General features: G+C 40.4%; 1 protein-coding gene across 1 annotated transcript in view; it reads left to right on the plus strand.

Annotated features, from left to right (window-relative positions):
- The window catches only part of LOC113168919 (actin-binding LIM protein 3-like), a 31,743-nt gene extending 16,951 nt beyond the window's left edge, over positions 1–14,792 (plus strand). Inside the window, exons 8-22 of the mRNA XM_026369993.1 lie at positions 2,027–2,085; positions 2,666–2,746; positions 3,116–3,277; positions 3,404–3,424; positions 3,851–3,959; positions 6,086–6,136; positions 7,644–7,781; positions 7,972–8,036; positions 8,400–8,541; positions 10,672–10,701; positions 12,450–12,508; positions 12,858–12,924; positions 13,034–13,041; positions 13,234–13,314; positions 13,580–14,792. Coding sequence (XP_026225778.1) covers positions 2,027–2,085; positions 2,666–2,746; positions 3,116–3,277; positions 3,404–3,424; positions 3,851–3,959; positions 6,086–6,136; positions 7,644–7,781; positions 7,972–8,036; positions 8,400–8,541; positions 10,672–10,701; positions 12,450–12,508; positions 12,858–12,924; positions 13,034–13,041; positions 13,234–13,314; positions 13,580–13,693 — 1,187 coding nt within the window. The 3' untranslated portion in view covers positions 13,694–14,792. The remainder of the gene's footprint in view (positions 1–2,026; positions 2,086–2,665; positions 2,747–3,115; positions 3,278–3,403; positions 3,425–3,850; positions 3,960–6,085; positions 6,137–7,643; positions 7,782–7,971; positions 8,037–8,399; positions 8,542–10,671; positions 10,702–12,449; positions 12,509–12,857; positions 12,925–13,033; positions 13,042–13,233; positions 13,315–13,579) is intronic.
- The last annotated feature ends 226 nt before the right edge of the window (positions 14,793–15,018 follow it).

The raw sequence follows: 15,018 nt of genomic DNA on the forward strand, positions 1-15,018 counted from the left end.
AAAAAATATGAGACTGGACAGACATGCATGTAAACTGCGACTTCAATGGTTGGAGGATCAAATATTATCAATCAAAATTTATTGAATATTAGTTTCTTAGTAATGTAAAACCTCTACTCAGCTTTAGGTTCAGACAACTCAGAGCAGAACTTTTCTCACTTCATAATGAATCAGAGCTAAATACACTTTTATTGAAAATACAAACTGGCCTTTTTACTTATTAATATTAACATTATCTTACTAATATTAACAATTTATACCACAAGGTGGTCTTTTAATTTCAATTGTAAAATATTGATAATAGAAGTTTTAACCAGCAAATACATCTTGTTAGATGATTAAGGCTTAACTGCATTCATGCACTCGTTAGTGACTCACAAAACTGCTTTTTAACTCTCTCAATAACAGTCTATTAAAAAAAAGCAGTGGTACCATACAGGACATAGAGGATATATATGTACTGTATATTTCTCATGGCAGCACAATTCAGCTCCTGAGGCCATTTGAATTTCGGCTGCTTCATACAATTAGAATTTCAAATAGCATAAGCACAAATGTCAGTATTTCTTCCTTAAATTTAAAACACTGGCTGCCTTCATCTCCTCTTTTGAATATCACTGGTCAAGATAAGAAGGCCAGTTTAGTTCACTGATTAACCTGTTTTTGCATGAAGTTAAAAGGGAAATAATAAATGTCTGTCTAAACAAAGGGGTCCATTCAAAAATGACTCTTCTGCATTTGAAACAGAAAGAGAAGGACTTTTCTGGCAAATTTCATGCAGCTAATTTTCTCTTAACTGATGTTCAGCAGCAGCACTGTGGGTTGAATTTCTGTTTCTCTGCAGCGTTTAGATTCTCCTCATCCAGTGTCTCAAGTCCAAGGCCATACATCTGTTCAGCAGCAGAGTGGAGGAGCGTGGGTGGGAACAGGGGTGCACTGAATCACCACGCATGGTTTCTGTCGACCGTATTGATTTTGTGTGCACACGCTTGCGAGTGTGTGTGGTTGTTTCACGTGTGTGTGACTTCTGTAGTGCTTGTTTGTGAATGTGCTACATATTGTGTGTGTGTGTGTGTGTGTGTGTGTGCACATGCAGGTAAGATTTATGGTCTTGATAGTGGTTGTATATAAGAGTCATGATCAGCTAACTGAGTCCATTCAGCTGTCCTGTATTGCCCTGAGGCATGAAGAAATGATACAGAGTCAGAGTGCATGTTTGTGTTCAGAGCGGATGCATTATCATCATTACTGCTATCAGATCCAAATGCATATAACATCCTGACATTAGTGGTTTATTGTTAGGAATAAGACCTACTTTAATACTGTAATTCATTCCCATCCCTTCTCTTTATCCTCTTCTCTCATTTATACATGTTTCTTTTTCTTTCTTTCTGCTCTCACCTCACAACCTTTTTCAGAATGGCTGTTTGAGTATAATGATGCTGCTTGTTTACTACTTATTTGTACATAGAACAAGTAATGAAATTGAATATTGAAGGAAACTGAATGTGTAAGATTAGACATTCTTCTCTCTGTTTTTTTTCTTACTCTCTCTCAAACACTGTGAGCCATGACTTAGTTAGTTACCTCACTCAAAACTTTATGTCAACCTCGGGATGGTGCTAGAGGAGAAGTCGTGCTAGATTTATTCTCCAGAGACATGAAAGTCTTTACAAAAGTTCACAGCAATCAGTTTGATAGATGCTGACATTTTTTAAGTGTTGGACTGTCCAGCGCTGCCAGTCCTAGAGCCACACTGCAAGCATGGCTAAATATTCTTTCTGTCTTCCTCTATGTTTATGGGTGTGGGGAGACCTTATATCCTCTATCTTCAGATGAGACAAACCGCCTCCTCAGGGCTTGCGCCCTGCCTTTTCTGTGTGTATGTGTGTATGTGTGTTGTTGATTGATGTTGATGCACTTCAGAAAGGCTGATCTACTCTTCACAGGATCCCATAAAACTGGCTGCTGCCCGCACACAACAAACGAAATAAACTGACCTAAAATCGTGTTTGTGATGTTGCAGGTTCAGAGGTTTGGCACCCCATGTGTAAAGAAGCGGCTCGACTGGAGAGAAAACTGAGGGTGAGCGTTACTCAAAATACCCACGACCCCGTGACCAGCTCTATTTCTGTTTCTGTCCTCTCTGTCTCTCCTGCATCATAAGAAACTAAAACAAAGACAAAACTTAACTTTCGGTCTAATTGTGTGCACATTTTGTACAGCGTGTGTGTTGTCATGAAAATGCAAATATATACAAATACAATGTAGGTTCATCCCATTTGCACAGAGAAGGAGGTTTTTACTCTCCATTTAATTAATATTAGTTCATTAGTAATGTAAAACTTTGACTCAGCTTTAAGTTCAGACAGTTGTGCCAACACAGAACAGAACTTTTCTCACTTCATATTGAATCAGAGCTAAATACACTTTTATTAAAAATATAAACTGGCCTTTTTACTTATTAATATTAATATTATCTTACTAATATTAACAATTTATACCACCTGTTTTACTAGAGATCCACCTGACATTAAGTATTTAGAGACTTTTTGCTTTGTTGAATCAGTGATGAACTGTATAAGAACACTATAAGTGTGGATTTTGTTTTGAATATCACGTTCTTTTAGTTACAGTTAGAGAAACTGTCTGTTTGTCCCACCAGCTGAGACGCACCTCTGAGACGGCGTCCATTTCTCCTCCAGGCTCCTCTCCTCTCCTCGGCTCCCCTCACCGACTCATCTGTGTGAGTAACCACAGTCACCATAGTTTCGCCAGCACCACTGTTGTTATGCCGGTAGCTGTCACAGCTGTCAATCACACATAGATGACAGAAACAGATGCACAGACTCCCTGAAAAGTCGTTCTGTTTCTGAGTTGTGTCGGTTTTGTTTGTTTTATCTGCTTCACTGCAGCACTGAATACTGGGGAAGCTGCATCACCCTATAGCTGCAACTTGCTATAATAATAGTTTAGTTAATTGGAAGCCCTTTTATTTTTATGTATAATTTTACTCTGTTTCTTTCTGCAGCGCTATTCATGTCCACCTTTCTATTTATGACTCTGTTTCCATTTACTGTCTCGCTGTCTGTCTACACGTCTCTCTTTCTGATAGTCTAAGACTGACGGTGATGTTTTGGACTACAAGCAGCTGGCAGCTCTGCCCAGGGTCAAAGCAATATATGACATCCAGCGGCCTGACATCATCCCTTATCAGGCCGACCATGTGCACACACGCCTGTCAGATGACACCCTGGAGCAATACAGCTGCGGACAGGTGCACACATACAGACACACAATCAATAATGAAAGCAGTTATAAGAAGTTATATTTTGTCACACAAAAATAGAAATAGATCATAACCTTTAATAAACTGTAATATTTTTATTTTCCTTCTATCCAGTCGTTATCACCATACTGTAATGTAAGTACTCCTCTATCTACTGTACTTGGAAACTACTTTATTGTAATGTACTTTGATTTAATTGAGTTATGCACAGTGAAGTATTTAAATATAGGAGCAACGAAACACTGTTGTTGCATCTGAAAAAGTATTGTATTGGTGTATCCCTCGTCTACAGCAGGTTTCATAAACTCACTCACTCACATAAAATCACATAACTTTGCAGAACTTGCCGCATTAAAAAATGTGATGCAGTGTGTGTGTGTGAGTTTTAGAGATGATGGTAGATGACAGAGTCAAACTAGCTATTTCCCACTTAGTAGCAATGCATAGTATAGATTATTGAATTACGCTCAGCAAAATTAAAATTGAGTTTGGAAGCAGCCTTGTGTAGTTAGATTTACTGCGTTAGTAAGTACATAACTCTGAGACAGCCTCTCTCTCCAGGACCTACTGGATGGTGTGGAGGTGAGAACGAGGCGTACCTCCAGCTCCACCTTCACTGACTCTCCTGGACACAGTCACCACAGAGGCTCCCTGCATTATTATCTCCCCGGTAATGTTTCCACACATGCACACAGGAAGTATGAGGCCCATCCTGGAAGGGTGTGCTAGCTTATTAAGTGGATGCTGCAGGGTGTCATGTCCCAGCAGCTCGCCTAATAAGAACAATAACACACACACATGCACACACAGGTATTTGATCAGTCTGTCTCTCTGATGGGGTGTCGGACTTTCTGTTCCTTATGCTTTGGTTTCTCTCACTGTGATTGGCTGCACTCACTCCAGGCAGTGAGAGTGGCAGGAGTTCACCCTATTACAGTCAGCCAGGGCCCAAGTGTGCCACACCCACCAACACCTCCTTCCAAGCCCCCAAGCATTTCCATGTGCCAGGTAGGCCATCATCTGCAACCCCGACTCCTCACTAACCTAAATTTCCCCATGTGAGAATGTCAACCTGCCCTGCAAATTCAAAACCAGTTTAAAGTTTAGACTCTCATAGAAAACCACATTAAAAAAAGAAAAAAAAAAAACAGATAATATAACATCAAATTCATCAGAAATGCACGGTTGTTAATATTGCAAATGACTTTTACAGCTGTTTTCTAAAAGAACATTTCCACAAATGTACAGAGGTCTATTATCAGCAACATTTCGATTACATGTTGTGTTTGCTAATACAAGTTTATTAATTTAAATGGATAACTGATGATTAGAAAACCCTTTTGCAGTGATGGTAACACAGCTCTTTTCATGGAAAACATGGTAATTCCTATGTGAGTCCAAACTTTTGACTGGTAGTTTATCTAATTATGCTGCAGCCCCCTAAACAATGCTGACTGTCAACACAGTCTAACCATTAATCATCTTTCGAATCCCAAACCAAGACCCTAACCCACATGCTGACTCCAGACCTACAATAGCTGCTTATACTGTATCAGATAACCGCAATAAACTTTTAACCCAGTTCTAGTAATATGACCATTTTACTTTATCAGAATCACAGTAAAAGTTGAAACTGTTTCATTTCCAGACACCAAAACTTCAGTTGTAGGGATCAGAGGTGTACTTACTTATTATGAACTAATGTTGTATTTCAGTCCAACAAAAGTTATCATCACCTGTATTAACATTGCACAGGTGTGGTAAATAATTGTGGAAGATTTTAGACGACGTTTGACGTGTTAGTGAGCTGTTAGTGTTATAAAGTGTGCAGACGTTATCCTCTATGCTGTCTGTTACAGTCGGGGGTTCTTGAATAACAAAGTATGAGCACTTCAGTCACAGCTAATACCAGTTCATTTTATTTAAACATTCTATCAACACCACACTTTATCATGTTAATGGATCCTTCCTGAATGCTTCACTCTGTCTTTGTTCACTTCATTTAAAAAGCCCTTTACTTTTCCCTTCAAGCTGTGCGTTTGGTTTCCCTCTATCATTCTCTCCTCCTGCCTTCAGTCCATTTCTCACTGCATGTTCCTGCTCTGCAGTTTCTCCAAGGCTGTTATTCCTTGCCAGCCCTGTCACAGCACTCTCCTCCTGCTTTTCAACACTGAGCAAAATGTATTTGGTGAATGCTTTTATCCAAAGTGCCTTACGGTATCACGCCTGCATATAAATTTAGCACAGGCGCCTTTGGGAGCCAAACCTCCAATTTGGTGAGATTGGTATCAAACTCAGCTTAGAACTATTAATAAATATTTTATGCTTTTAAACCTTTTAAATGTTTTGTAATATGGGGTTTGTTATATTTTTACAACACTCAAAACCAAATTAATATACAGTATATTCCATATGGAGGCTACAAGGCGCTATGTGCTCCTGTCATTTCAAAGTTGCTTTTCTTTCAGTCTTCTCTCCGTCCTTCAACTTCTCCCCTCTCTCTTCTTCGTTCCTATGCCATCTGGTGCTCTCTCCTGTGATAAGCCTGTGAAATCTGTATAAATCAGCTCCTCCTGCACGTCAATCAGGTTGTCTGGATGCTCAGCCCCACCTCTGCTGTTGCAGTTTATTGCCTGTGTTGTCAGATTTATGGTTAGGAAGACTGTAAATGTGAACTAATTTGGAGGGAAGGGATGAATAAGGAAATCCAGATTATTCTTCTCCTCTCTTCTCAGTCTCCTTCCTCTGTTTCTTTTATCTTTTTGACACTAATTGTGTTTGTGTTTCTGTTCTCAGCCTCTGAAGAAAACAACATCTACAGGAAACCTCCGATCTATAAGAGACAAGGTTAGCAGTTTTCTTACAAACTATGTTTTCGTGAACTCTTGTCAAGCCGTCTAACTGCCAGCCAGCTGGCTGTGTGACCATCTTACTGAAACAACTTTTTAGAGCTCTTTATATCTCTCAGTGAGCACATGGACTCGGAGAGTATGAATTGGTCCTCAACATCTGGTGCTTCTGACATTCAGTCCTCCTCTCCACCTTCCATCAAAAGGAAAGTAGGAAGCAATTTCCTCCACAAGCTCATTTGATTGCAGAGTTTATGGAGTGCCACCGGATAATCTGTACAGCACAAGATCATATTGTCCAGCATTTCAAAAATCCTCTCTGCTGTCCATATACAGTCTGGAAATGTAGAATGTACTGAAAGGAAAATTAACATAAATTAAATCAAGTTAATCATTTATGATTCAATTAACTGGACTGAGCTGAATGAATATGAGGTTCATAGCTGAAAACCACAATCAAAGTAAGATTACAGATTCCTCAGGTGATTTGAACTAAAGCTAAGAGAAGCAGTGCCAAACACTTTGAGTGCGCAGGTGATCCATCAGTGCTCGGATGACATGTCAGACAGACTTACAGTTTCTCACAAACACCCCTGGATGATATACACTGTGCTACAAACTGCTGACAAAACTCTATCCTCATACCGAGCAGGCAATCTGTGATCTGCGCTACAGCATGATTCACTTGTGGAGCCGTTTTCATATTAAGGCAAAGCACCATAATCAGGTTTTATACTGTAAATTTAGCACCATAACGTATGCCATAATAAAACTGTCTGCACCTCAGACACATGCTTTTTTAGAGCTCCTCTAGGTGCTTGGTTAGATGACCAGAAAGGACCAAAACGTTTGTTTGGAGGAAGCCACTTTCTTTTCCTGTTTCCTCACTTTTTAAAGATGACCCCCAAATATTCTGCCCTAACATACGACTATGCGGCAGGGACCACCGTAGGATTTCTGTGTTATGTAATGTCCAAAGACCATAAGTCACATTTATGCATGTGCAGCATCAGTCGAAATATGACCTTTGCTATATATCACCAGCTCTTCTTCTAAGCTTCCCTCTTTTCACACTGTCTAATAAAAGCCAAAATGTCAAATCAAAAGATTCTGTGCAAGCCCATCTGCTGTCATTATACTTCAGTTTTACACTAGAGTTGGACATTCGGGATGTTTCATACGTCACATCACTATCTTCCGAAGTGTTATTGCCAAATCCTAAAATAACCTCACTTCCTTACTGTTGTGTATCATGTCCCATCACACATTCTCTGACCTCCTTTTCGCTCTCAGCTTCCTTGTTTTTGAAGCATCCCCCAGCCCCTCCGCCCCCGGCCGACTCTCAAGCACTCACAGTTTAACATTTTAGAGGCAGACAACACATGAATCCAACCATTTTGTTAAAGTATAACAAATCAGCTTTGATTTGAAAACCCCTGGATAAAAGAGGGTGAAAATGTGTCTCTAATAAAAGACATTTAACTTTGTCTGTCTCTTTCTGTCAGACATCTCTGCCTCTCCGGGAGCCAATACGAGTAAGACCAATGAGAACCTCATCAATTCCAGTCACCTCTCCACTTCCAACTGCAACAGCATTTATCACCCAGACTCCAACTACTACCCATATAGTGGCTCTCCTAAAGGTATTGTTCCCTCTGTGCTTAGAAACCTTTATTTATACCAAAGCAACACACGTTACTGTAGGAACACCTGTACTGCACATACTTTACTTCATTTGTCATTTGTCAGTCAATGAAATGAAACTGCTTTGTTGTTCACTTCCCTTTCTTCTCTGTTCTCTTCACCTTCTCCTCCCTCTGTTGCTCTGTGTAGTCTCCAGGGTGAGGAGGTTTTCATCTGGAGGAGAGGAGGATGGATGGAACCACAATATAAATAGGGTAAGAGGGGAAGACATTTCCCTGCTTCTCTGTTTTACATTTTAAGTGTGTGTGTGTGTGTGTGTGTGTGTTAATATTTAATGAGCCAAGTAATTAAATGCTTTCCTTCAACCTCACTAACTGGACCTTCTCCTTTCACATCACATTCATCCCTCTATTCATCCAAATACCAACCATCACCTTTTCCTATTTTCTTTTGTGTAATTCCATCACTATCTATCAACACAAGCATCCGTCCAACTCCACTAACTTGTATTGTTCCATCTAGGTGTTCATCTGCCCGCCGTCTTTTCACGATCTTTTTAACTCATCCTATTTCTCCCTTCTGCTCGTCTTTCCTTCTCCCTGCTTCGCGCCCCACAGGGAATTGGCAGGATGATCCTGAAGGAGGAGATGAAGGCGCGGTCAGGTCGTCACGACAATGATCAGTGGGGGAGCAGACGCAGTTCACGCTGTAGCAGCAAGGAGACGCTGAACAATCTGGGATATGGCTCCGTCAATGGCTGTAAGACTGTGTGTGCTTTCTTCCACTGGTTTTTGTGACACTGTTTTATCCAGAATCAAGTGGAAGTTAGAGTCAGGTGTTCTAATCAATACAGAGACAATTAGGTCAAGCTCTATTATCTCCACTGTTACCATCCCCAGGTGTGCCAAACCTTCAAATGGGTAAAGCATGTAAAAGTCCGGGAGGTCACAAAAACACCCCAGGGTTGTGTCTAAGAAACCTCTGTTGAAGTGGCTAATATAAGTGTTAATGTGTCCACCATCAGGAGAACACTAAAACATAATTTGCTCAAGGCCTTGTGGCTAATTCAAAATGATATTGGACGAATATGCTCTGGACAAATGAGACCAAAGTCGAACTCTGTGACTTTTAACAATAAACTAACAAATATGTGTAAATGTATTATCTTTAATTTATTGTTTGTTTGTTTTTATCTGGGATTTATCTAGGATTTGCAAAGTTGTACATGTTTTCAGTCACATTTATGCAAAATATTTGTGAAAATTAGCATTAAAAAATGATCATAGTAACTCTGAAAACATACCATGCAGTCATTTATATGATTAGTAAACAATCACACACACTGGGTTGAGATTGTGCTTTACATCCAAGGCTAAAATTAGAATGAGCTTTCATTTCGGGGTATAGGTCGGTGATGGCTGCTCTGTGTTGGTGAAGGTTAGAGGTTAGGAAATGAATATCGCCACCTTTAGGAGGAATGTTTGTCCCTTAATGCTGAGGCAAGCTGTACTGGAGGGAGTTTCCCATTTCTTTATTAACTCCCTCATTGATCCCATTCCTCATTGTATTCAGTAGGTGTATTAGGACGAGGCAGAGATGGAGAGACTCCGAGAGAAAGAGAGAGTGTTCAGATGGAGGTCAAACAGGAATAAAAGAGAGGGTGTTCGACAGGAGACACAGAGAGAGAAAGAGAGGACTAGATAGAGTGAATTAAATATAAAAGAGAGAGAGGGAGTAAGAAGCTAAAGCAATTTAGAGCTGTTCAGAGAAGATGTATGACATGAAGCCAGGAGGTAAATCAGGGTCAGTGAATGGTGGAGAGGGAGGGAAATGAACAATGTGCACGGAGAGGTCAAACAAAAAGAGGTGTGGACAATGTGGGCGTTCAACGCTGTGCAGTCACTGTGGGTTTATAGTGTCTGTTGTTATTATACTGATTGGACAAATACTAAGAGGGGTGGTGTGCTCGTCTGCTCTTCAGAAGAGGCTAATTCCAAAATGGGAAATCATAAAAGTCAGGAACTCCAGAAAAGGTTCAGCCTGGTTCTGTCTCCGCTTCTTGGTCAGTGGTTTCTCAACAACTATGGGATGGACTTTCATTAAAGCAACACCATAAAGGAACTGACACAAGCAAGACTTAAGGGATCATTTGACTTTTCATAGTAGTACAAAGCACAAATGTAAAAGGAAAAGATTTATTATGTATGTTCCAACCTTGTGTCCTTGATTTTATCAAGTTATAGGATGAGAAAAACAAGCAACTGAATTTCAAACTGCAGCACAATCCATTAAAATTAGAAGTGCGATGGCTAGTATGAAAGACATGTTCATAGAGATAAACCTACGGGGGAACTGCCTGAATCGGCAGCTCGCCTCGGCTTTACAGACCTTAATTGTGAGTTTCTCAGCTACCAACTTTACTCAGTTAGAAGCTGTTTCCCATGATAAAGCTCTGAAAATCCAAAGAGCACTACCTTCTCCATACCAAACAAAGCATCTACAAGCTACAGTAGGAACTAGCTGGTGAATATACTGGAGCATTTGGCCAAAGATGGGGATTATAATGATTGCTGCCCCGAGTCCTGTTCATATATCATTAGTTATATACTTAAATTTATTATAAATGTTAAATATGATCAGCTAATTTGGAAATAAATCAACTTGTATGTAAACAGTATTAACAGGACATTGAAATACTTAAGTTGTACATTCTTTACTGGGTGTGAATAAAACTATATTGTTTTTATTTTCCTTGCCATAAACTTATCGATAAGACAAAGTCATTTTTCTAAACGATTAATACAGACACAAGACAATATTGTGCTATATTTACTTTCCTCTTTCTGTCTCCCCTCACCTCTGGTCCGCTCGCTGTCTCTCTGTCCTCAGCTCCCAGGTCTACCTACAGTGCCGACAGCGGTGAGTGACTCATCAGTGTGTTTTGATCTCTGAGGTCATCTCAAGGGGGGCGGTTGCACAACGGGCTGTCTTCCCTCTGATCCTCTTCATCCTGTCGTTCCGCTGTGACAGCGCCACAGCTTTAAGTGGGAGATTATTATCAACTCATTCAAACACACACACCGCTCTTGTCCTTTGGGTTACAGGTGGGGAGATGAATGGTACTGTAGCTTTTGCAGGATCACTGGCCCTCAACCACTTATTTCACAGCACTCAGTCACATGCCTCACTGCAATTTTATATTGTAAAAATAGGCAAATATGGCGTCCAATTAAAATAAGAAATTGCTCCTTGTATATGAGAATCTAAATGACAGCAGTCATTAAAGGCTGTTACTATGTTGGACCAGATAGACATTGATAAACGGGATGCTCGTAGAGGCTTGCACACTATTTGGCAGCACGTTGGTGAAACAACTACTGTATATTTGTGAGACACACACCATGGCTCATCGTTTAAGACTGTATCTCATTTCATGTTGGCAGAGCGAGCGCAGCAGATGACAAACACATTATAGTTCAGCTTCTTCACACAGCTTGCAGCACAGTAGCTTTACACTCTGCTGATGCTGCTGCATCATGATGCTTCATCCCAGCTCTTTGACTTTGCTGTGTAATTTAATTCAGGGTGAAACAGAGCGAGACAGAGAGACTGAAAGAGTTAAGCAGAGAGAGAGAGAGAGAGAGAAAGAGAGAGAGGAGTGGAGGCAAAAGAAGAGCAGTGTCAAAGTGGAGGTAATGGCTGTGAAGAAGAAGCAGGTTGACATAGAAGTGAGGAACTGATGGACAGAGGAATGACTGAAGGAGATCGGTGTTGCTCTACTGCCCTCTGCTGCTTCAGTTGCAGCAGTGCACACCATTAGTAGAAACAGAAATAGAATAGACTTTATTGAGTCCCATGGGGAAGCTGTTGTTGGACAGCTGCACATAGATGACAGCGGTTTCAGTGACTAGTCCAAGGGCACTTCCACATGTGGCCAGGAGGAACCGGGAGTCCACCATCAATCCAGAGGTTCGTGGACGACCGCCCTGAATCACCACTCAGCTGAGTCTGGTGTTGGCTTGCTGGTGTAGTATTTGGGTTAGTGTACTGTGTGGTTTGTGTTGGGTTTAAATGGCATCTCGGGCCACGGTTGCGCTTGTGTAGACGTTAATTATATGTCTCTAAAGTCATTTGCTGATATCACAGTGCGATCCGAGCCACATTTGTTCTTCAGCAGTCGGTCAGGTGGGTGTTGGAAACAGCAGTAGTCGTGGGATTTAAAAAGCTAAAACAGTATGAGACGGGGGCTGCTGCTCAGAAAACTCTTTCCCCAATGTAATATTCTCAGAAACTGGATGACAAAGATAAGTTGGAGTCAGCCCAGGTCAGGCTGTGATTGCACAACTGGTGACTTTACACATTTGCTGAACATATTTGTTGAAAATTGTTTTTCTTTACCCCACATCCAGATACCAGGAAGTTGAGTTTGATGGTGGGAGATAAGATTAAATAGAATTGAATTGAATGTGGATTTGTTTTTGGAGATTCTGCCACTGGTAACGAGAAATTAAATTCAGAATGACCATATTTGTTGAGGCTGCAAACTAAGCACACTTTAAAAATAGAAATATCTATAGATAGTGTGCCTCTCCTCAGACATGGGGGGTGTTTGTTATTAGTCTGTTTAATCCTTGTGTCTTTTTATGTGGTTATATTTGCTCTTCCAGACTCATACGTTGCCAAATCGGCCTCGTTGCCAGGCTACGGCAGAACCGGACTAAACAGGGTAAGAAATGATTATGGTGTGTGTGTGTGTGTGTGTGTGTGTGTGTGTGTGTGTGTGTGTGTGTGTGTGTGTGGAGAATGATAGAGAAGGAGAATAAGACAGGATGGCAATTCACCAAACCATAAGCTATGACAACGTCCTTTATTTGCTACTGAACCATTGAAACTCGGAGTGAGTCAGCAAGTAACAGTTGGCAAGATGTCGTTATCGTCTGAGTCACTGTGGTAAATTATTATAGAGAATATATCACTGATGTGACCTTTTATAAGTACACAATTTCTGCTGTCTGTTTTCTTACATTAAAGTGATGAAATGTGTTTGCTAAACTGCTCTTGTTGCGTTCTGGCAGCCTGGGAGCGCGGGTGCAGATTATTATCAGTATGACAGCAGTAATGCAGTTAATTGGCAGATCAGAGGTAAGCCTCACCTGTCACTCTGCTTTTTTTACCTCATGATACATATCATTCAGTGCAGTTTGCAGCGATTGTAATAATGAAAACAATTTTTTATTCTCTTTTCTTTCAGAATACAAGGTAAGCTCCTCAAATACATAAGAAAAGACATTATAAAAATATGTTTAGTTTGCTGAAAATTCATTTCCTCTATGGATTTTTGTTTTATTTTAACCCTTGTTTATGTTGTCATTGCCACCTTTGACCATCAGAGGGTGACAGAAACAGAACATATGAGCACACTTATTAGTAGTAGTACTGTCTGTTTCTTAGATCTACCCATATGAAGACCTGATGGTTTCAGTCAGAGGACAGCAGCGTCTCCCCAGTGATGTGGACCGAGCCAGACTGGAGGTAAAACACTTTTCCAACATTTACTTCAATCATTGATTCTGTGTCTGGTACAAAGACACACAATCTTACCACTACACTATCCGCTAGTTGTTCAAGTTGTTTTCTATTTCTCTAGTGCTGAATTAACTCATTAAAGTGTGAGGTATTTTTAAACCTTTCTAAACAGGGTGGGAAATGTTGGATTGTTTCATCATAGGTGCATGAAAATAAGACAAATATAAATTTACTTACTTTCTGACTGACTCCATCTCGTCCCTCCTCCCAGCGCCACCTCTCCCCAGAGGAGTTCTACAGAGTCTTTGGCATGGCCATGTCTGCCTTTGACCGCCTTGCCCAGTGGAAAAAGAACGAACTTAAGAAACAGGTTCGGTTGTTTTGAGAAAAGTTAAGTCACCAGGACTGTCTGACTCAATGCAGGTCTACTGCCAACAGTGTGCTTTAAAACACAGTATCCAGAAAGACCTACTGACCCCAGACTGTGTCTCAATGGAAGAGGAACTGGCTGAATTGAAAATATCCAACACCAGACTACCAGCCTCATGCTGTTGGTGTGTATTCGGCCTTGGCAGCCAGCGGAGCAAAATGGGGAAATTAGGGGAAGGAGAACTGGAAGGACAGCGTGAGGCGCGAATGGGCCTCAGAAGTTGCCTGCTTCTCCTTCTCCTGCCAGCAGATGGCAGTGTATAATTTGAACAAGGTGGCAGTCAGCAGGTAGATGATAAGACTTAAAACCACTTCATACCATACTGAGGGTCTGCTACACAGAGCGAATCTACCTGAAGTGGTGAAAATGATGCAAGAGACAAATGGATCCAATTTTAGTCCCGAACACAGACGCTATCATCAGTGGATCACAGTGTTTTTATAATGTGCTCATTCTGAAAACCAAAGGTTTTCTTCATTTTTTATTGCTGCCCTGTTTGATTCTGATATTTGACTCTATATCAGTGTTTAGTTCTTTTCTATGACAGGTGACGACTGTGTGTGTATCATGTGATTGTGAGGTTTACTGTGAACGGCTCTGACACACACACACACACTTTAAAATAAGATATTTGTGTTTAGTTTATTTAATTTAAGTTAATCAAAGCTCATATTTGCACTCATGAAACAGCTCAGCTCAGAATTTAAGATGCTGGATTAAAACCAGACTGAAACATGAATGAAGAGAATTTTAAAAACCTTGTAGTGGAAATGAAGCAGATAGGAAGAGCTGAAGGGAGAAAAGGAGGAAGTAACCAACAGGGAAGGAATGTGTGAAGGGATTAACAGAGAAAGAACTGGAGGAAAACCGCAAAAGCAAAGAGAATGTGTGAATTAAAGGTTAGTGTTTGTGATAAAACAGGCATGAAAGTAGACATGGATTAAGTAAAAGCAGAAGGAGGTGAATAGATTGTTTCTACCAACGAGACTGTTCGTGTGCAGAAGTGTAACTGAATTCAGATGGAAGTGTGTTTACGTCTGAAACAATAAATGACATGTACCACATTAAATGTGTGTGTCAACTATCTTTGCTTTATCTGTCTCAGTTTAGAAACCTGTGTCAGTTTTATTTTACTAATTCAGTTTCTATGTATGGCTTTAAATTATAAGGCTGAGACCTTTATTATGTAGAAAACAACAACAATCCCAGAAGAAAAACTAATTTTAATGGAAGAAACCTCCAGCAGAACAGAGGAAGACACAAACTTGATTGTTATTGAA

Source organism: Anabas testudineus, chromosome 14 (genome assembly GCF_900324465.2).
Source record: "Anabas testudineus chromosome 14, fAnaTes1.2, whole genome shotgun sequence".
Taxonomy (NCBI): domain Eukaryota; kingdom Metazoa; phylum Chordata; class Actinopteri; order Anabantiformes; family Anabantidae; genus Anabas; species Anabas testudineus.